The 22,723-nt window shown below is 42.8% G+C and overlaps 2 protein-coding genes across 3 annotated transcripts; both read right to left on the bottom strand.

The window, feature by feature from the left end:
- Window positions 1-2,948: 2,948 nt before the first annotated feature.
- LOC139469560 (gamma-glutamyl hydrolase-like) lies at window positions 2,949-15,696 on the bottom strand. Its single transcript, XM_071251755.1, has 9 exons — window positions 15,600-15,696; window positions 14,932-15,037; window positions 14,155-14,205; window positions 13,169-13,253; window positions 7,958-8,096; window positions 7,139-7,245; window positions 5,902-5,995; window positions 3,662-3,799; window positions 2,949-3,100 (listed from the first exon to the last, which is right to left on the bottom strand). Exons 1-9 carry the CDS (start codon window positions 15,694-15,696, stop codon window positions 2,949-2,951), a joined length of 969 nt encoding a protein of 322 aa, XP_071107856.1.
- Window positions 15,697-17,598: 1,902 nt separating this feature from the next.
- LOC139468929 (uncharacterized) lies at window positions 17,599-22,005 on the bottom strand. Of its 2 annotated transcripts, none has more exons than XM_071251069.1 (3): window positions 21,875-22,005; window positions 20,488-21,318; window positions 17,599-18,564 (listed from the first exon to the last, which is right to left on the bottom strand). In XM_071251069.1, the coding sequence occupies exons 2-3, from the start codon at window positions 21,311-21,313 to the stop codon at window positions 17,957-17,959; spliced, it is 1,434 nt and encodes a 477-aa protein (XP_071107170.1). In that variant the 5' UTR covers window positions 21,314-21,318; window positions 21,875-22,005; the 3' UTR covers window positions 17,599-17,956. The 2 variants fall into 2 exon arrangements, with proteins under 2 accessions (XP_071107170.1, XP_071107169.1); XM_071251068.1 differs by having other exon boundaries at window positions 20,488-21,313.
- Window positions 22,006-22,723: the final 718 nt, after the last annotated feature.

The following is a 22,723-nucleotide window of genomic DNA, read 5'->3' as shown; positions in this document are numbered from 1 at the left end:
AAATAAGGAAATAGTTATTAGTGTTCATGAAAACTGTTTCTATATGATGGGCATCCGCAATTATCCAGCAGTGTATCATATGTCCATACTATTTCCACACACGGTTTTTACGCGCTGACAGACATGCGCTTTTTGAGACGTCTGTAGATGGCGTCAACGACTGGACATATCTATTGTAGTCCTGGAACCCGTTCCACAAAGCGATCTTAGTGCTAAGTTGGTCGCAACTCCCATACTTCAGCATAGGCTTACGATCAACGTAGCACTAAGATCGCTTTGTGGAACGGGGCCCTGGGGTTTGGAGCCGTGGACATGCAGTTGCAGGCTTATTTTTTTAACGCCCACCCAGCAGAGCAGATGATCGAATTTGGGCCAGACGAACCAGTGATTGATATCATGAGCAACGTCCCAAGCCCCGGTCGGGGTACGATGACACAACCAGGTCACGAGTCTGACCGCCAGATCCTGTTTGTCACCTTGCACGAACAGATTACCGTGGACCAATTTTAATCGGAACGGGGCCAGTAGCCGCAGGTGCTATTATAGGCGACCTCTAGGTCAGGCATGTATATAGGTGAAAGTATGCTACCATGCACAGGGTGTTATGGTAATATTAGGTTTGAGCCAAAAGGAATTTTCTTTATGCACCCATCAGCGGCACAATATCTTGATTAAACACATAATCTCGCAAAAAACAACAATAGTTGATAAGGTAGAGATTGTATAGTGCTCCGAGTATGTGTTACATCAAGCCTACACGCATGACGTTTGTGAATCCCGTGACGATCCGGGCCCACTTGCACAAAGCGATCTTAGCGCTAAGTCTATCGTAAGCCTATGCTAAAGTATGGGAGTTACGATTACCTTAGCGCTAAGATCGCTTTGTGCAAGTGGGCCCTGGTCTAGAATTGGTCTTCAGTGATCCATGCTTGTGAGTGGCCACTAACGGGATCGGATGGTCAGACTCATTGACATGATTGCTGAACGTCATCGTATCCAAAATTCGTAGAGGGATGCTCATGATGTCAATCAATACATTTACTGGTCCAGACTCGATTATTTAAATATCGCCGTCGTATAGCTGTAAAATTGCTGTAAAAGCAGCGTTAAACAACAAAGAAACGAAAGAACAAACGATTGTGAAATGACCACTCAAAGGAGTGGATGAATGAGTTTAGTTTTACGCCGCTTCTAGCAAAAGGCCAGCAATATCACGGCGAGGGATACCACACATCTTCCCACGTGGATATTCGAAACCTGGGTCTTAGGCGTGTCGAGCGAACGCTTCAACCAGACCGCCCCTCCACACGAACGAAGGCTAACTGGCCGTGGTAAATAGTATCCTTGTGTAGTATCTGTGTTCCAGACTCCCTTGACTCTTCAACCGAAATGTATTATGCATGGGATATGAAGATGTGGGTCTCTGGGCTATGTATGGAGCTGCGGTTATCTGCAGACGACCAGACAGCATGGTTTACCCTGTCAGAGGGAGGTGGTGGATTAAAGTGTGGGCAGAAAAGAAAAACTACAAAATGAACACCTCTTTGTCCTCCCAAGTTGAAAGATGTGAGGAAAATGTTTTATTACATAATGCGGTAGTTAAAATCAGACATTTTTTTTCCTGTTGGACTAGGAGTGAGTGAGTGAGTATGGTTTTACGCCGCATTTAGCAATATTCCAGCGATATCACGGCGGGGGACACCAGAAATGGGCTTCACACATTGTACCCATGTCACACATTGTACCCACCCGGGTCTTCGGCGTGACGAGCCAACGCTTTAACCACTAGGCTACCCGACCGCCCCTCTTGGGCTATGAGGAACTACTGATGGATGTGCAGCCAACCGTAGGATCATCATCCTAATTCTCATCTGGGTTGATGATGCGGCATGAGGCAAAAATCACGTACTCTTTATATTTATTATTTATTAACTTGTCAACACGGAAAATATGCTAGATAATAATTGGACATCATGAGGTATTCAACCTACTTCCTTGTCTTGGTACAGTTGCCGGAGTCAGATAGTTATGTACAAGGTGAAACATCACCTCAAGGCCAATACAACGTGACCACGCACAGGAGATTAAGACACAGATAAGCGGTTGTCCATGGAGTTGGCAAGTCGACCAATTGGTTCTGCTCTGGGTAGGCTAGTCGACCAAGGGTTTCTGCTCTGAATGGGCTAGCCGGCCAAGTAATCTTCCCCCGAATGTGCTAATCGACTAAGGGGTTGTCCTCCAGGTGGGCTAGCCGACCAAGTGTTCGTCCTCAGGATAGACAAGCCTGCCAAGCAAATCCGGAGGGGCTAGTCGACACAGTGGTTCTGCTCTGGATGGGCTAGCCGACCAAGTGGTTCTCCTCCAGGTGGGCTAGCGGATCACGTGTTTGTCCTCAGGATAGACGAGCCTACCAAGTAAATCTCCACTGGATGGGCTAGCCGACCAAGTGATTCTCGTCCAGGTGGGCTAGCCGACCAAGTGTTCGTCCTCAGGATAGACTAGCCTGCCAAGCAAATCCGGAGGGGCTAGTCGACACAGTGGTTCTGCTCAGGATAGACTAGCCTACCAAGTTAATCTCCACTGGATGGGCTAGCCGACCAAGTGATTCTCGTCCAGGTGGGCTAGCCGACCATGTGTCTGTCCTCAGGATAGACTAGCCTACCAAGTAAATCTCCACTGGATGGGCTAGCCGACCAAGGGGTTCTCCTCCAGGTGGGCTAGCCGACCAAGTGTTTGTCCTCAGGATAGACTAGCCTACCAAGTAAATCTCCACTGGATGGGCTAGCCGATCAAGGGGTTCTCCTCAGGATAGACTAACCTACCAAGTAAATCTCCACTGGATGGGCTAGCCCCCGACCAAGTGGTTCTACTCCGCATGGTCTAGCCACTCCAGTGGTTATTCTCCTGTGAGTGACAAGTGGTCCAGAATGGCTGTCCTTTGAGTGAAGCTAGCCGACCAAGTGGCTGCCCACAGGCTGAGTGAAGTTGAAGTAGTAGATCTGTTTGAAAGAACCGTCATCCCAGTAATTCATGAAGAACTTCTCTATGAGCAAGTGACCGGCTTCTCTGTCACTCGGGAACTGGTGGCAACTTCTTCTAGCTGTAATAGAAAAAGCATTCCATCCCATTGTGTAAAGGTGTGTGTTTATAAAACCGATAATTCCACAACTGTCATTATAATTTAATTATACAGAACAATAGGTTGTACGTACTTTTACCCTTATTTCCAACCCCATTGTGTAAATGTGTATGTATATAAAACCGATAATTCCATGGCTGTCATTATAATTGGATTTTACAAGAATAGGTTGTGAGCACTTTTCCCCTCATTTCCATTATAAAACCGATAATTCCTTGACTGTCATTATAATTGGATTTTACAAGAATAGTTTGTGAGCACTTTTACCCTCATTTCCATTATAAAACCGATAATTCCATGACTGTCATTATAATTGGATTGTACAAGAACAATAGGTTGTGAGCACTTTTCCCCTCATTTCCATTATAAAACCGATAATTCCATGACTGTCATTATAATTGGATTGTACAAGAACAATAGGTTGTGAGCACTTTTCCCCTCATTTCCATTATAAAACCGATAATTCCATGACTGTCATTATAACTGGATTTTACAAGAACAATAGGTTGTGAGCACTATTACCCTCATTGACAAAGAAGTTGGCGAAGTACTGTGACACAAGGACCCCATTAGCTCCATGGTTGATAGCAAGACTGGGGTTCCATTCAAAATTGATCTTCTCCGGGTGCCATTGTGTGCCATAGAACGGGTACTTGTAGGCTGGGAATGGAACATTAGACTGACATGAATAATACAGGTATTATTATAAAGCCTGTGGCGCAATCTGCTGAAGCTAAACGTATAGATACAGGCTACTGACCTTTTTCACACTTCGCTACTTCCGGTGGTACTTCGACAGATTATCATTCCGACACTTCTAGTTAGGTAATATCACGATAAAGTATGTTGATGGCTGTGTCACAATGGTCCACTGTCAAACGTCCCAAACAAACTATTAAAGGGGCACTGATCTAAAGCAATTCCCGGGGACTGGTTTTTGCCCTTGTTATAACGCCACTGCCACAGGCCAATTTGCATATCACGTGACCGGACATGTTTGTAAATAAACGCGCTTTTTCAGAAATCGGAACAGAACGGACTAATGCAAGTATTTGGGGTCGCTTTGAATATTGTTTTGCATTATTATATAGATATGCTAATAACATCTGCGACAGTGATTTGCATGACAATATATATTTATACAAAAGTCAAAGTGACCAAATCGCTAGCTCTCCTTTGGGCTTTGACGGCAGCACGTGGAGCCGTACAACCAATGTAAACATAGGATAACTACGCAAATTGAAATAGTTTTTCACGATTTAGGATATTTTCTCAATGAAAGTTAACTATTCTGTGACATATGTTTATCTAGATATGTAGACTTGTAAATATGAAACAGATGAAAAACATATGCAATATCTTGAATGGACTGTGTAAGATGTGACGGATCGTCACATGGCGCTAGCCTGTGGCAGAGGTACTATGCGGGCAGCATAGGTAGGAGTGTTGAGCAATACGTCATGCTGTATGCTGTGCCGGACCTACCACCATACTCCTACCAAAGTGCTACGGTATAATACCACAACAGTATCCACACACACACACACACACACACACACACACACACACCACCACCACCACCACCACCACCACACACACACGCACTGCAAGGATCTCGACTATATCCCAATCTCAGTGTTCGGCTACAGAAATCCAGCCGTGATGGTCAATGTACCCGGACCTCCCGTATTTATGTCCACACTTAATTGGGGCGGTCGGGTAGCCTAGTGGTTAACGCCGAAGACCCGGGTTCGAATCCCGACATGGGTACAATGCGTGAAGCCCTTTTCTGATGTCCCCCGCCGTGATATTGCTGGAATATTGCTTAAAGCGGCGTAAAACCAAACTCACTCACTCACTCACTCCACACTTAATTACGCTCATGGGCCTAAACAGAGAAATAGTTCCGTATTTAGGTCCATGGACTTCAATTCGGATGTTTATTTGGAAGTGATCTTCCTTAACTTCATAACTGAACTCCCTTCGAAAGGTGATACGTGGTGATGCACTACACGAGGCAAATCCCGATATTCATTCAACAGTACAGTAAAATACGTTTATAACGAACTGACGAATGTTACCAACTTAATTTTTGGCCCCGGCCATTTGCTGTATAGATGTTGTATAAATGCTTATAACGAACTACGGTTATAACGAACAAAAATTAGTGGTCCATTTGAGTTCGTTATAACCGTAGTTTACTGTAAATGCAAGTTCAAGTTTTTCATTTTATGCAGTTATTTCCGGTTCAAAATTCATGTACATTTTTTAGTTTCTGATTTTTCAGTCAAGGGCGTCCCCTATTTAGGTAAGAAAGCGTTAGCGCTTCCGAAATTGAGCCCTGGGCTTAATTTAGGATAACGTATTTTGGATGAGAAGGCGCCATTTTCCGTAATCTGTCCTGGGGCTTAAATACAAGAAGTCCCGGTAGGCCTGTAACTTCACTGTTTTCATTAGTTTTACCTTCAACAGTCGGGGGCGCGGGTGGCCCAGTCGTCTAAGGCGCCGCGATTCGCTGTGCAGAGTTGCGTCCCTTGGGCACGCCAGAAACCTATGATTGTGGGTTCGAATCCCGGTTCGCCTCGATTATGTTTCTAGGTTTGTCAGCACCATACCCGTGCTCGTGGGTTTCACCGACGTGGTAAACGTCTGAGACCTGCATCACTTGGGGCTTTCCTCCCACATTAAGCTGACACGCCGTGATATAACAGGAATACTGTTAAAAGCGGCATAAAACCCAACTCACTCACTCACTCACTCACCTTCAGCAGTCGAGACAAACAACTTCCCCTTGTTGTCCCTGTTTGTGGATAAAACACGGAAGAAGTGTCTTAGAGACGCCGACTTGTTGTATGTCTGCAAAGATATAGAGTGGGTGCGTATTTAAACAAATGTATCTCGTTAACAATGCAGGTAACGATTTCATAATAAAACATTAGCAAAACTGACAGAAGCGCCTCTAAAATCATACTGTGAGATCACGAATTAACAAGGCAGAGCATCAAAAACTACAACGATACTCTGTGTCGTGACAAAATTCGAAAGTTAGGTCGCTATATACAGTACACGATACATTATGAATATGATACGTTTACACTTCACGAACTAGAGATCCAGTGAAAACACACCAGTCATTGCCAGTAAACCTGATCAGCTGAAGTACTGATAGCTTGAGAAATCTTGTTCCGTCAGAAAATAGTATTATACAATTAATGTCCTGATTCCATTGTATATAAAATTGTTTTGTTCCGATATATGAAAACACATTAATATACTGACGACAGCCGTCATATAGTCGAAATATTGCTGAGTGCGGCGTTAAACAACAAATGAACAAATAAACTACGCAAACTGGTATCGCGAAAACGTCAAATACGTGTGTACTGATAATCAGGGCCTCTAGTCCAAGGGAGACAACTGTGTCACCAGCCGGCTCGTCACGTCCAATTTTATTAATATCAGATCTTAGTTCTTGCTACCACTAAACAAAGATGTCATTTTAATGTGATTGGTCTCAGTCCAGCATAGGATCTCAGACAGCACTGGCAGATAGTCCATTTTGGAACCAGTTTTATTCGTGGCGGCAGTAGTGAACCTTATACGAATGTTCAAAAAGTTTTGCTTTTGTCTTCATATCAAAGAGAAGACATGTTTAGTTTTAACCTCGGCATAATCTGTCTCCAAAAACGTCCGTCGTGTTATACGAACTACATGCGGCGGGACCGTGGTTTCATCGTTTCCAGTAAATTCATGCAATGTCACAACGACATTGCAACCCGATGCATTCGTCACCACTCGCATGTTTCCGTAACCTACGATAAGCTTGTCCCGGAATGGGACGAGTTGGTCATGAGTGCAACCCGATGTATTCTGTATGCGGCGGAATAAGCCGAAATGTCGCGGATAACTGGATACCTGACACCCTGAACATGATGACTCTTCTCAATCTCCTAATGTATTAATTCGGCGAATTTACATATAAAATGATGACCGGTGTACCTCAACCGACACGCCGTAGTGATGGAAGTTAGGCGTAACATTCTCGCTGGTCAGAATTGTGGTCAGCTGGGATGTCAGTCCTCCGAGCATTCTGCTTGTTTCGTAACCTGCAACAACAAAAAAATACACACATCGTTTATCCAAACGTTTGGTTAGTCATCAAGTTCCCAAGTACAAGTGCCTCGAGTGACAGTGTGATGGAACTCGGAACCAACTGTACGCATCTTCCTGAGGCAAAAGAGTTAACTGACTATACAAGTCATGGGCGGATAAATTACCACCAAAGACAATAAATAGATCTAACTTGTGCACCATGCACTCTCCTTTTCGCATTTAATTCACGCTCGGGTTAAGTTCAAGATTTACAGTAATCGAGTCTGGATCAGACAATCCAGTGACTGATATCATGAGCATCAATCCACACAATTGGGATAATATGACATGCATCAACCGAGTCAGCGAGCCTGACCACCCGATCCCATTAATTTAGTCGCCACTTACGACAAGCATGGGTTCCTGAAGACCCCTATTCTAACCGGGATCTTCACGGATGGGTATGTAATCATCTCGTCCCGTCAAAGTACACCAGTGGTTGATATCCCGACCAACGATCCATGCCATGAGATCATGGCAGACGGTCTGTTAGATCACACATTTTAACCACCCGATTCTCATCAATCGCCTCTTACGTGCATTGGGTACTAGGGACTTTTTCTTATCCGAAATCCCTACACGGGCCAAATGTATGTCAAGGACAAGTTTCTCCTCTACTATATTGACATGCAGTTTTGTATTCCTCCAGTGACAGTGGCTGCCTACCTGTTTGCAGGATGAGAGGCAGACTGACGTTGTAGGCCTCTGATGAGTGCAGCAGTCTGTGTCCTGTACTTAAGTACGTCATTAGCTGGAACCCCTCACACGAACCCCACAGGGGGAACACCTCGCCCTCAGAGTTGGCCTACACAAGCAGTCATTTGGGGGTTTGTTCGTTTGATGTTTAACGCCGCACTCAGCAATTTTCCAGTTATATGACGGCGGTCTGTAACTAATCGAGTCTGGATCAGACAATCCAGTGATTGATACCATGAGCATCGGATCCACGCAACTGGGATAGGATGACATGCATCAACCAAGTCAGCGAGTCTGACCTCCCGATCCCGTTAGTCTCCTCTAACGACAAACATAGTCGCGTCATTTCGGGGAGTGAGTGTAGTTAAAAGACATCGGAGAGCAATGTTCCAGTTATATCACATCCAATAAAAAAATACAAATCTGGACCAGGGTGCCGTTTCACGAAAGCCTCTTAGCGCTACGACCATCCGAACCACGTCGTAAACCATGTCTTACCTTTTAAGGCCGTTACACAAAGCCGTCACTAACACTGAGTCATAAGATCACCCTAAATCTACGACAGCCCTTAAACTCTCCTTATGGAAGATCTTAGCCGTTACAGGGGCGGTCGGGTAGCCTAGTGGTTAAAGCGTTCGATCGTCACGCCGAAGACCCGGGTTCGATTCCCGACATGGGTACATTGTGTGAAGCCCATTTCTGGTGTCCCCCGCCGTGATATTGCTGGAATATTGCTAAAAGCGGCGTAAAACCATACTCACTCACTCACTCACTCACTCTTAGCCGTTACTCCCCTTTACATTACCGACTTTTGATCTATGACAATCATAGCACTAAGATCGCTTTGTGGCACGGAGCTCTGGCATGCAAAGCAATAAATACAAAACGTCAACACCAGAGAATAACCAGTCTCGATTATCCACCGAAAAAGATGGCATTGGACGTGAGGGGCAAAATAGCGGTGAACATATGAATGGATAAATCAAAATCGAACAACGGGAAACCTTGAATGACCATGAATCCCTGTAGTGATGGTCTCCTCAGGCCGAATATTGCGTCCTGTACGTGTACAAATTATAACGGAGGCAAATAATTGTCCTGAAGGATGCCAAAAAAATATTACAGTTATCAAACTTGTAGACTGTATGAAGGGAGTGAGTGAATGAGGCCGGTTTGAACAATATTCCAATTATATTACGGCGTGTCAGCTTAATGTGGGAGGAAAGCTCGAAGTGATGCAGGTCTCAGACGCTATACCATGGCTATGGTGCTGAAAAATCAAGAAGCATTTTCGGGGAGCACCGAGATTCGAACCCACAAGCATAGTTTCTGGCGTACCCAAGAGACGCAACTCTGCACATCGAATTGAGGCCTCTTAATGACGATTTCATATAACTGACACTTCTATTCTGTTATAAAAACTACACTCAAAGTTTTGGGTGTCAGTGGTTGCTTTTCTACAATCTGACATTGAAATTACCATCTAAAACAAGCTAGTGAAATCAATTAATATTCTTGGAAATCAAGTTAAGCGTTCCACAGGTTGCCAGCATGGGACCCTTCTGGATTCCCGATTACAGAGAGTCCCCTGGAACAAATATGGCTATACCCAGGTAAATCCCTGCGACAGGTAACAGTGTGGAGGGGTCTCACATACACGCCATATGTAACAATGGTGCTTTTCCTTGCGTTGCCTTGTCCTTGAACATTGACGTGTTGGGCCCCGTTCTACAATGCGATTTTAACGCTACAGCTTACTGTTAGCCTAAAGTATCGGAGTTAAGGCCACCTTAACGCTAAGATCGCCTTGTGGAACGGGGCTGTGGTCTCATTCTTTAGTAGTCCAAGAGATAGAATGGACTGTTTTTACCTCAGAGGTCCAAAAGGTTTGAAATGTGGATCATGAAGAAAACTGATTATATTTTCGAAAAATCAATTTCTTACAAATTGTATCTTGACCATTTCCTTACAGTATGCCATAAAAAAGCATGACTCAGCAATTGTTTTAGCGCCCATGTGATAAAGAAAAATGCGACAAGTTTAATAAAAAAATGAGAATGACTAAAGTTATTTGGGTATTGAAGTGAAGGTATGAGCATATACTTTATAAAAGAACACAATATTGCAAAATGTCTTATCTGTGATAGGAAATATCATAATATTTATGATTTTGTTTGCAAAGTACCATCTTTTGTTTCTTTTTACTCCTGTAATAAAAGCTTGTAATTTTCTTAGTAATTTTGCTTTACAAGCCCAACACTATTTTGTCAGAAAATGAATAACTTTTGCAGTGTTTTATACTGGCTATGCCCCATTTTAACCAAATCAACATAAGTTTCATGAATTTGTGGAAAAGTTTGGTTAGTTGAAGTTTAACAAAAAAACAACTCAAATTGCCATTTTGACTGTAAAAAATATATAAATTAAATACAATGTCATTTTTTTAATTTTTCAAATAAAATATCAACTTTAAAGATTTGTTTTCACATAGAATTTGAACACTACAGGTAACACATACATATCCTGATCATCTCTGAAAACCTACTGTCACCTTCAGAAAAAAGTGCGGAGTCAAGTCTTTACCGCCCCCTACTGGCAAAATGGTCAAGACATATTTTGTAAGAAATATATTTTTGAATAGCCCAGACATAATGCAAATGTTACAAGTATTCAGACCATATGGACCTTTCGGGGTAAATAAACATACCCTATCTCTTGGTCTTTAAGTAATAGCGACACGTAAATCGGTTATCTATAGACGGATACACCCATCATCACAACGTCGCCACATCCCCTGCTATTGATACTAATCACATCCCGTGTGTTAGGAATAGTATGGAAGCGTATTAGTGCCACAGTTTCATTTTTTATCATCTACGTAGATCAACGTGTTAATTACAGCTAATTTAATTAAATGTTTGGGAGCATCTTGGTCGTTTATTTTTATTTGGCCTTTTCCGTATTTTTACAACATATCATTTCAGATTGTCAAACAAAAGCTCTAAAATAAAAAAATACAAACTGCGGAATTGTATCTTCATTCATATGATAATGACGAGTTTTGGTTTGATAAAGTTTCTATAGTTTGGGTGATTCTCACTCCTTCATATTCACGTTTTACCACTCTAACCTAATTTCCGTGATAGAGAAATCATGAGAATCAACATATTCTCCGACTTATGGTTGATATATATTTTCGCTAAAATTTTGAAATACATTCCGTTTAACTGAAACCAGCTTTTTACTGGCTGACTGATATAAAAGATTTAACGTGCGCTTTCCGACTACAGCGTATTTCGCACACGGGCCTGGTCGGACCATTTAGTGTATTCCGAGAAGGGTGAAAGTGGTGTGTGCAACCCAAGAGGGGGCTTTTAGGGGTTGCTTATATTGATTTTTTGAAATTTTTAAATTTGGAATAAATGCCGAGGTGGGTGGAGGAGGGAACTAAGGGAGCCGGGTGAGGTGGGTGTTTGTATGTTTATTGGATTTTGAATTGGTAGATTAATTAATTTTTAGATGCGCTTAATTAGGTCTGTTTTGATTAGGAATACGCCTAGGGCCTTGAAGTTTTCTAGTTTATTTTGAGGGTTTAGTATTTCATCTAGAGTAGGAACTTTATTTAGATTGAGGGCGGTTTGTAGTGTGGTTCTGTGTGTTTGATAGTGGGTGCAGTGAATGAGTGCGTGTTCTGTGGTTTCGGGTTGTTTGCAGTGGGGGCAGTTGCCTGTGGTGTGTCTTTTAAGTTGTTTTAGGTGGTTATTTAGGTTGGTGTGTCCTGTTTGGAGTTTTGTAATTAATCTGTCAATTTTTTTAGAGGGGTGTAGGATTTTAGGTTTGGCTAGTGGTTTTCTGAGCACTTTTTTGATTTGGCTATTTGAGTTTTGATATTGATTATGCCATTTTTTGGTTATTTTTTGTTTGTTTACACTTTTAATTTCTGATTTTGAGATGGGCGCCAGACGCCATATTTATCGAAGGGGATTACATGTACAATAAACAAGCTCGTCTCAAACGTAACTCAGTGTCACTTGGTTAATTGTCTTCTCACGAATCAAAGGATTGCCACCAGCGGAAGTGTATTGTCCGGGTAAGTGAGACAATTTTGTGTGCATTTCAGTGTTTTGTGTATGAAAATGACCATCCGGTTCCGGAAACTGAATTTCCGTATATACGGGTAAATGTATATAGTAATTATTTCGTTTTGAATGAAAATCGACCGGGAACCGAGGTTTCCGGATATCTAAAGTCCGTATAAGCGGGGCAATAGTTGTTTGTTTGTAGTTTGGGGAACATTTTGTGCTCTCTTCTCTTTTTTTACGGTCGTAAGAGAGTGTGGCGTGTGTCATTCTCCAGTAACTTCGACACTTTGAAATGAGGATTTACTTTATGCAATGTTTAGATCGTACCTCAATAAAGACATGTCAGTGCAGAAAGTCAAAAACATATCGGTCAGTATTAATTAATCCAGAGGTTATATATAACTGACCCGTAACTAGTGTTTATTTCTATTAAAATATTCTTACCTAAGTCGATAACACTTTCTCAATTAAGTACAGCTTCTCGTACTTTTTGGGGTTAAATCCAATGCATGATTCGAACCCACACTGTCAGAGTCAGGCACCTTAAGTCAGCGATCTAACCCACTCAGCCACCGAGGCTTCCACAAAAATGCAAGTCCGACAACTGGTACTCTAGATCATGTACTTTGTGTACCCCTCTGACAAGTGTAAATCGGCATGGCTCCCATGGCCGAAACCTATGCACACAATACCATTTAGAAAGTGGTCAGATGTAACAGATGGTATATTTGGGATAACATTTGTTAAATTTGAACCACTTTCTAAGTGGCATTATGTGTTCATAGATAACTCATTAGTAGATGATTCCTTCTTTTACGTAGGTTACTATATTATGTACGTTGATGTAAGCATCCTTTTTCCAAGATGATACATTTTTTGTATTGGCACTAATACGGTTCCATAGAATGGACTAAGTTGAGAGACGAGTGGCTCAATGGTTTAAGGCGCTGCATAAAGTAATAAAGAGTTACGCCCCTTAGTCGTGATATGTTCCGTTGTCGCCGCGTTGTAATCCCGGTTCTTCGGCACCATACGCATGTTGTATTACTATGATATCGCAAATACCTGGGATTTTAATTTGTGGAAATGCTCAACGTACCTTAACAGCCAAGTCGTAGATGATCCTGGCAGTTTTGGAGTAGTCACTGGAGACGATGCTAACGTGGCCACCCGGAAACAGGGCGCTGGTACATGAAGTTAATATTAGAACATGCCGTACAAATATCTGATTTCAACATATGCTGTAAAGGTATCTGATTTCAATATGCCGTAAACGCATCTGATTTCACCATGCTGTAAAGGTATTTGATTTCAACATGCCGTAAAGGTATTTGATTTCATCACGCCATAAACGCATCTGATTTCACATGCCGTAGACGTAATCTGATTTCCCCCAAGCCGTAAAGGTATCTGATTTCACCATGCCGTAAACGCATCTCATTTCAACATGATATAAACGTTATCTGATTCCACTATGCTGTAAAGGTATCTGATTTCAACATGCCGTAAAAGTTATCTTATTTCATCGTCATTGCGGTAATAAATATGGAGATTCAGCACGTGTTGTACGCATCGACCATCATACATTTGATTCTCTGGTCGCGAGTCAGTTTTGTGCTAATTCAAGTGACATAACTTTTCTGTATAGACACAATCAACATTGCCGACCACACAAGTCCTACCGTAGTGAACCATCATGTCGCTGCATAAACAACTCTGTTTCTAACAGCGTACACTTGTCTCTTGTAAACGGCAAGGAAATACTGGAATAGTGTATGACATAAGTAGTTTACACCTTTCGGGACTTGCATCTTCATTACTTGAGGCAAAGACTAAAGGAGTGAGTGAGTGAGTATGATTTTACGCCGCTTTTAGCACAATTCCAGCAACATCACGGCGGGGGACACCAGAAATTGGCTTCACACATTGCACCATGTCGGGAATCGAACCCCAAGACTAAAGGAACTCACGACTAGATACGATATTGCAGTATTTGGTTGACATTCAGTGAAACCTGTTTAAATCCAACACCATCATGACACTTAGAAACAACCGGGGATGACCGTCCACTCAACGAAGACCTACCCATTAATCTTGGAGAAAAGTTGCTCATAGTACTGTTGGGTCTGTCGTACACTGCAAAACAATTTATGTCAGACATTCAGATGGCACTGTAACATAGTAGTGAGTGAGTTAGTGAGTGAGTTGGGTTTAACGCCGCTTTTAACATTATTCCTGTTATATCACGACGCGTCAGCTGAATGAGGGAGGAAAGCCCGAAGTGATGCAGGTCTCAGACGTTTACCACTTCGGTGAAACCCACGAGCACGGGTATGGTGAGGACAAACCGAGAAACATAACCGGGGCGAACCGGGATTCGAACCCACAATCGTAGGTTTCTGGCGTGCCCAAAGGACGCAACTCTGCACAGCGAATCGCGGCCACCCGTGCCCCCTGTAACATAGTAGGCCTATATCATGAATGATTTTGTAGATTTAACAGGTTTACCATTGTGACAGTGAGCGAGTTGGATTAAACGCCGCTTTGAACAGTATTTCAGTTATAACACGGTTTATCAGCGTATAGACGTACATGTGTACCACTTTATCAAAACCCACGACCTCGATATGGTGCTGAAAAAACAAGGTTTCAGGGGGAATCTGTGATTAGAACCAACGATCAACGGCTCCTTATAAGGCCAAGGGAAACTACTCTGTAAAGCGAAATGCCGCACCTTAGACCACTGAGCTATGCGTGTCTCTCTTTGAGTAAGTAAATAAGTTTATTCAATTGTATGCGATCGAAATTGTCACTTCAACTTTCAGTACCATGTAATAAATGAAAGTTATAAAGTTTGCTCACCGAATGGGTACAACCCTCGCCCCGGCCTGTTCTAGGCACTTGATGTAGTTGGCTGATATGAGGGTGTCTCCATGGCGCTTGCTGCTGGAAGCCTGGGCTATGATCCCTGTCAACAAGTCGGACTGTACTGGAGTATATCTATATTCAATGTTTCATAGGACTTTTCTTCTTCTTACCTTTTCTTCGTGTTTGAGTTTACAACCATGTATTGTTTTATGCCGCTTCAGTTACACCACGGCGGGTCACGTACTGTGAGAGAAAGGCCAAGGTGACGTAACGTTAGACAACCACGTTGGTGAAACCCACGAGTTTGGTTATGGTGCTGACAACCGAAGGATCATAAACGGGGCGGCTCTGGCATCCAACCCTTAGATTTGCGGCGCCTTAACCCACAGGGTTCGCTTATCACGCCGAGGAACTGGGTTCGATTCCCGACATGGGTACACTGTGTGAAGCCCATTTCTGGTGTCCCCCGACGTGATCTTGCTGGAATATTGCTAAAAGCGGCATAAAACAACATTCACCCACTCACTTAACCCACAGAGCCACCCATGCCCCCAAAGAGTCTTACAAATGTTGTCTGCATGCATTACTGCATTGCAACATTGCAAGACAGCCAAGTATAAATACCCCGTTTACCAGCATTGCCGGACGAGTCGGACACTTACCAATGACCGGTCTGTCTGTACAAACAGTGGCTCCCTCAACGGCCAAAGCGGCCCCGCCACACAGCACCACGAACCACCACGCCACGCTCCCATGCATCCTCCCAGTACACTGAAACAGTGGTTCACCAACACAGGCACCACGTGATCACCTCGTATCAGGAGGATGGGAGTTGGACACCCGTATCCCTTCAACTGTTCTATGCATGTTACAAATGGCAGTCCTGCCTAGAGGCTTGGCAATGTATTACATGACAACGACGTCGGTTGCTATTCCTGGAGGAAACTATATCTTCGTCACGACCCACACCGTTCTACATAATACCTACCCCGTTCTACATAATACCTACCCCGTTCTACATAACACATAGCCACTGCAATATGTACATGGTTATACTTCACTGTGGCCACACAGGAATATGGCGAGATTGTTTTTATGGATGTGACGCGGGTGGTTTGGGTATATGGACAGGTATAGGAAAGTGACGCGGGTTGTAAGGGTGTGTTGACAGGTATAGGAAAGTGACGCAGGTTGTTTGGATGTGTTGACAGCAATAGGATTATGACGCTTGTTGTTTGGGTTTGTCGACACGAAAATGATTATGTTGCTTGTTGTTTGGGTGTATGAAAAGGATTAGATTATGACGCGGGTTGTTAGGGTTTGTTGACGGGAATAGGAATGTGACGTGGGTCGTTTGGGTGTATTGAAAGGAATAAGATTATTACACGGGTTGTTAGGGTTTGTTGACGGGAAAAGGAATGTGATGCAGGTTGTTTGGGTGTATGGAAAGGAATAAGATTATTACACGGGTTGTTTGGGTGTATGGACAGGAATAGGAATGTGACGTGGGTCGTTTGGGTGTATGTAAAGGAATAAGATTATGACGGGTTGTTTGGGTGTATGGACAGGAATAGGAATGTGATGCGGGTTGTTTGGGTGTATGGAAAGGAATAAGATTATAACACGGGTTGTTTGGGTGTATGGCCAGGAATAGGAATGTGACGTGGGTCGTTTGGGTGTATGGAAAGCAATAAGATTATTACACGGGTTGTTAGGGTCTGTTGACGGGAATAGGAATGTGATGCGGGTTGTTTGGGTGTATGGAAAGGAATACGATTATTACACGGGTTGTTTTGGTGTATGGACAGGAATAGGAATGTGACGTTGGTCGTTTAAGTGTATGGAAAGGAATAAGATTATTACACGGGTTGTTAGGGTCTGTTGACGGGAATAGGAATGTGATGCGGGTTGTTTGGGTGTATGGAAAGGAATACGATTATTACACGGGTTGTTTTGGTGTATGGACAGGAATAGGAATGTGACGTTGGTCGTTTAAGTGTATGGAAAGGAATAAGATTATTACACGGGTTGTTAGGGTTTGTTGACAGGAATAGGAATGTGATGCGGGTTGTTTGGGTGTATGGACAGGAATAAGATTATGACGTGGGTTGTTTGGGTGTATGGACAGGAATAGGAATGAGATGCGGGTTGTTAGGGTGTAGGGACAGGAATAAGATTATGACGCGGGTTGTTAGGGTTTGTTGACGGGAATAGGAATGTGATGCAGGTTGTTTGGGTGTATGGACAGGAATAGGATTATGACGCTTGTTGTTTGGGTGTGCGTCAGGACAAGAATATATAATAGAGATTGGAAAGTCGGTCGAGACACGGCTGTAAGAATTGGATGTAGGATTCACAATGCTGAGTGCACGCACGTACGCACGCACACACACACACACACACACACACACACACACACACACACACACACACAAACACACACACTTAACCGCATACACTCCTAGGTACCATTTGTCGCTGCCATTGGTGTGTCTTCTGATTGAACAACACAGTCGCATTTTTCTTTTGTCGATCTCTAGATCCGTATAGCGTAAGGGTAAAGACCACCAAAAACGTTATGAAAACACCCTTTACGTTTTATTTCTGAAACATATTAGAATTGAACAAATGTGCGTTCATTGTCAAAACGACCCGTGAAGATCTGGGATAAAATAGGTCTTCAGCAACCCATGCTTGCCGTAAAAGGCGACTTTGCTTGTCGTGTGGGGCGACTAACAGGATCGGGTGGTCAGGCTGCTGACTTGGTTGATGCATGTCATCGTATCCAAGTTGCGTGGTTCATGATATCAATCACTTGATTGTCTCGCCCAGACTCGATTATTTACAAACCACCGTGAGGCGTTAAAAAACAAACAAACAAACAAACAAATCATTGTCAAAACGCCCATCTGAGGTTCATGAAGTTTTCTCGATATTGAGAATGTGGTACAAAATCTGACTGAACATGTTTTACATCAAGAGACAACGTTACTGAGACCTTTTTCCCACTGGTGAATGTCTAATGCTCCTTCTTAATCTTGCTACAGCAGCACGTGAGCACGTCTCCTTGTGCACACGCTACACGCTGAGCAAGCACAGGATACTTCCTGGACAATGCGGCCACCAGGGCTTCTGTACATTTGGAATCACTTCTGGTCACCCCTTGAAGCAGATGACACCATCCCGCTTGAGAAACGTCTCTTCTCCATATTGTTTCGTATGTACAAGAATCAATGCACTTCTGTTGGTACATGTGATCTACAATGTCATGAACATCGACGATCTTTGTGAGGTTGCAGACGACACACTTTTCTCTAAATTTCTTCTTCTCTTTGTCCTCAGCAGACGAGAGACACTCCAAATGAGGATATTCTGAATTCAAGTGGTTCTTGAACTTCAGGAACTGATCTGAATCACATCGATTAATTCTAGACACGAGTTCTCGGACCTGACACTTTCTTGTGGAGTGGGACCGAATTGTCTCCTCGTCAGACTGAAACAAGACATCGTCTTGGACAAGTTTGTCGATTAATAGTCCATTTCTAGGATCCAAATTGTTGATGAACATCAAATGATTCTGACGAAGCCATGATCTGTTTTCTACTTGGTGAATTTTGTCTGGTAAACCTGCAAAACAAACAAGTAGTAATAACATTAGTCTGAATGTTCAATGCCCCAAAATATGTTGTTTCCAAGTAAGTTTAACATTTACAACCTAATCAATTTATGAAATCGAAGCCGTAATTCTACACTGAGCAAAAAGTCAAGTGAATTCTTCCAACTTGATTAGCAACAGTGGTCAGGTTAGTAAACAGCGAATTTACTATCCTGCCTGGTACATTGCACGCGGAAGTGGCGGAGAGAAAGGGTATCATATTTCAGTTTCGGCGTCAAGACCACGTGACATTCCCCACATCCGCCATTGTCGGTGTCAGGCTCGTCATTTTGAGGAAATAAGGAGATGGTTATGAGTCAGAGTGTTAGCTACATATTGACCTGACAACGTTGTTAATGTTACTTTAATGACTGACACACTTATGAACTTTATTGCATGTTCACAATGAGAAGGCAGGTTAGTTTGCCAGTGTAAAACAAGAATTGTATATTTTATTTACCTGTCATTTACTTTTCGTTGTATTGTGAAACTAAACTTAAACCATGGCTCTTTTTTTGTCTTTGAATGACAGAATTGTCAGTTAAACACCACTTGACAATGGGGAAAAGAAGATCCGTCATGCCTCGTTGTGTGACCGTAAATCGCTTGAATCTACTCTTTATGTAAATCTATCTTTGAATGTGAACTTTATTTAACAGATATTAGCTCTATTTGTTATATAAAAAGCTTTGGCAAAATTTAAATCAAGTATGAATTCTCTTGGTACACAAAATTTCTGTAAAGGTAAATGTGAATTATTTGATCCTGAAATTTTGTGTAAAACCTGTTTTGTAATAGAAGATGAAAGTCGTGCATTATTTTATTACCCATGTAATGCAGGAGAACGTAATTTGTCCTTGGAAGAATATACACATATTCGAATTATATATTGGCTGCAGCAAACTTATGTACGAGTACGTCTTTAAATTCCCCAAAAATGCTCAAGTTGTCAAAATGTTTGTACAAAGTTCCTCGTATCAAATGAGATATTAAGATGCACCATTAAATGTTAGATGTATATAATGTACTATGGGTCAGATGGCCTGGAATTCTGAATAAACTGAATCTATTGCAGTTAGTAAATTATGAGAAGATTCTTTGAAAGATGGATAGTAATCTCTACTAACGCATTAGTAAATTGTACTAGTCTAAAATAGGCCACCTATACCACTCCAGTTAGCAAATATTATTGTAACAGGTTAGAAAAATCATGTTCGTGTCTGAGTGAACAGTGGACAGTGAAATTCACTGAGTAAACTTCATTAACTATTTCTGCCAGTGTACATTTCTTTTCAGAACGGAAGTTCAGAAATGTTCCATTATAGGTCTAATCAGTCTTCAAAGCCAGTCATACACCCATAGTGAAGTAGGGCTGATTTCATGATGGATTGTTTCATAGCAGGTTAAGCGATACTTGTTAGTTTTGGAAAGGTTATACTACGATGATATCGATGTACGGAGCCTAAGTAGTGCCGTAATGCCTACCTGCAGAATGTGTGAAAGATGCAGTATGTAGTGTAACAAATGTTACATTGGGGATAACTCCAAGTGGCATTGTGGGTTCACAGCTTTCGGCCATAGGAGCCGTGCCAATTTACACTGGTCAGAGGGGTACACAAAGTATGTGATCTACACTACCAGTTGTCGGACTTTCATTTTGTGGAAGCCTCGGTGGCTCAGTGGGTTAGATCGCTAAGTTTGTGTGTTGGTACCTGACTATGGCAGTGTGGAGGGTTCGAATCCCGGATGAGACTCAACCCTCAAAAATACTAGAATCTGTACATTACTAAGAAAGTGTTATCCCAGATATAACATTTGTTACATTTTGACCACTTTCTAAATGGCATTGTGTGTTCAGAACATCTGGTGTAGGTACGACCTCAAGAAAATCATACCTGCTTTTGTCCCGACATTGTCGTCGCCCGCGTCGTCGTCCAGGGCGTCAGATGAGGACAACGTCTCCGACTGCCTGTGTGTCTCCCTTGCTAGCTCGGCCTCCATGCACCGCGTCTGAACGTGGTCCAGCACCGCAGACAGACCGTGGAGACGACAGTCCAGGGATCGCACCTGGTTGTCAGTATACGTCCTACAGTCAGACTTGTGACTCTCTAACGCCTCGTTCATTGTCACAGCATTCTTTCTGTGTTCATCTTTCAACATGCGAACCTCTTCCAAAAGGACATTTTGCAAACTCAGCACGACCGTGAGTAATTCTTTCACTTCCTTCATGTCAGAACAGGAGGCACGGGGGCTGGGTAGCTCCCCAGGTCCACTGTCATCTCCAGTAGCATGACGCAGAAATCCATTTCCATCACGTAGCACTGACTGCTTCACACTTCTCCGATGTGCAGTGTCAGTTTCCTGTGACAGATCCTCTTCTCCCTCCAACTCATTCTGTTGCTGATCAATCTGTATTTGAGAACACACTTCCCCGCATTCGTCTATCTCCTCCTCCTGTGCTTCCTGCTTGTGGTCCTTCCGTCCAGGATCTTCATGTGCTTCCCCGTGTTCATCCTTTCTCCCAGCACTGTGTTTGGCTGCGTCACTGGCTACATCCTCACTTTCTGCACCATCACGCAACCGTTCCGCGTCACAATGACCCACTTCACAGCATGGCGTAACCTGTTCTGTAACATCGATCTGTGGTGGATCAACTCCTGGTTGATGTCGTTTGGACTGTGCCAGGCAAGGGTCTTGGTCCTTATTGGCTTTTGACGCCATCTGAACTTCAAAAAAGATCCTTTTGTTACAACTTTAACTATCAATGATCAAGGAAGGAAGAAGGATCCTACAGCGAAACGGAACAAACTGTGAAATCTTCTAAACAATACATACTGTGGGTGCTTGATAGTGGCATAGACGTACATACATCTGTATACGCCTTTGATAAAGGCATTGAACTGAACTGTATGAATACATGTGTGTACTCACAACTCCCGAAAATTAAGGGTTGGACCATTTGATTTTATATTGCGACTAGATATTTTTTCAGTTAAATCTGTGATACCATAATTTGTTTTAATTGTTTTAGTAGCATTTTCTGGCACAATTTTTTGTTGTTGATAAATTCCCACTGATTAACAAAACATGGGCTTTAAGTGTCAGAACTGACTACTCACTTCCTGTTTGTTAGCAATGAGCATTTTATCTGCGATACATTTGTGAGTAATAAGTTACTGAAACATCTTCCATGCCAGCCGGGGGGGGGGGGGGGGAAGCGCAAATCTGGACCCTACATCGACAATTACGTGATGAAACCTACTGTATACGTACTATGCTTACCTTATTTTACAGTGCACGACTTCAGTAGGCGTGTTGACGGCGGCTTGATCAACACCCTTCTGAAAAAGCTCATTGTGCAGCGTCACGCGCGTCTACAGGCCGATGACTTTGCATTTCCTTGATATTTATAGTTCCGCATCAACTCTGCATTGACTAAATGATTCACAGGCGTCCCACATAAACACAACCACGCACACACCCTGCACGCACAAAGCGCGATCGTTATGATTTGTATTTGGTGTCGCGTGTCCAATAGAGGAAATATGTCATGTCACGGTGTGTCAGCTAAATTTGAGATCTAAGGCTCCTATTAGTTACTCGTGTTGACAGACCTGGGTACAACATGGCCGCCCTAGCATGTCACTGACGGAGATGAAACATAATATGTCCCATCCCTTGAATGACAAAATCACTGGATTGTCTGGTCCAGGCTCGATTATTTACAGACTGGCAGCTATTCATTTACCTGGAATATTTCTGAGTGCGGCGTTAAACAACAAACAAACAAATAGTTCACAAAATAGTGTGTAAAGCAAACCTTGATGGTTATTGTGTTCGTGTGACACTGGGACACCATCTTGGAATATATATCACGTGTAATATGTCTATACCTGATGTCATAGATGACATGAGTATATATTTGTTTGTTTTTTAAAAAAAAATATTGACGCACTCAGCAATATTGCAGCTGTATGACGGCGGCCTGTAAATAATCGTGATTTATTAACGAAGTAATTTCAAAGTCTAGAGGAAAACTACCAATGGACACGAGGCCATTGAACATACAGTCCAACTTCGATGTGTCGAGCTCGTGGACCTGGAACAAAGTTCGAATTATCCGGGGTTCGA

Source organism: Haliotis cracherodii, unplaced genomic scaffold (genome assembly GCF_022045235.1).
Source record: "Haliotis cracherodii isolate W230 unplaced genomic scaffold, xgHalCrac1.p SCAF_2, whole genome shotgun sequence".
Lineage (NCBI taxonomy): Eukaryota > Metazoa > Mollusca > Gastropoda > Lepetellida > Haliotidae > Haliotis > Haliotis cracherodii.
This window is presented reverse-complemented; position numbering and strand designations above follow the sequence as displayed.

Coding starts and splice junctions, on each gene's coding strand:
- LOC139469560 (XM_071251755.1), bottom strand. CDS start 15,696: ATGCATGGGAGCGTGGCGTGGTGGTTCGTGGTGCTGTGTGGCGGGGCC. Junction 15,038..15,599: donor TACAGACAGACCGGTCATTG/GTAAGTGTCCGA, acceptor ACTTGTTGACAG/GGATCATAGCCCAGGCTTCC. Junction 5,996..7,138: donor ACTACGGCGTGTCGGTTGAG/GTACACCGGTCA, acceptor ATATCTTTGCAG/ACATACAACAAGTCGGCGTC.
- LOC139468929 (XM_071251069.1), bottom strand. CDS start 21,313: ATGGCGTCAAAAGCCAATAAGGACCAAGACCCTTGCCTGGCACAGTCC. Junction 18,565..20,487: donor CAATGTCGGGACAAAAGCAG/GTATGATTTTCT, acceptor TTTGTTTTGCAG/GTTTACCAGACAAAATTCAC.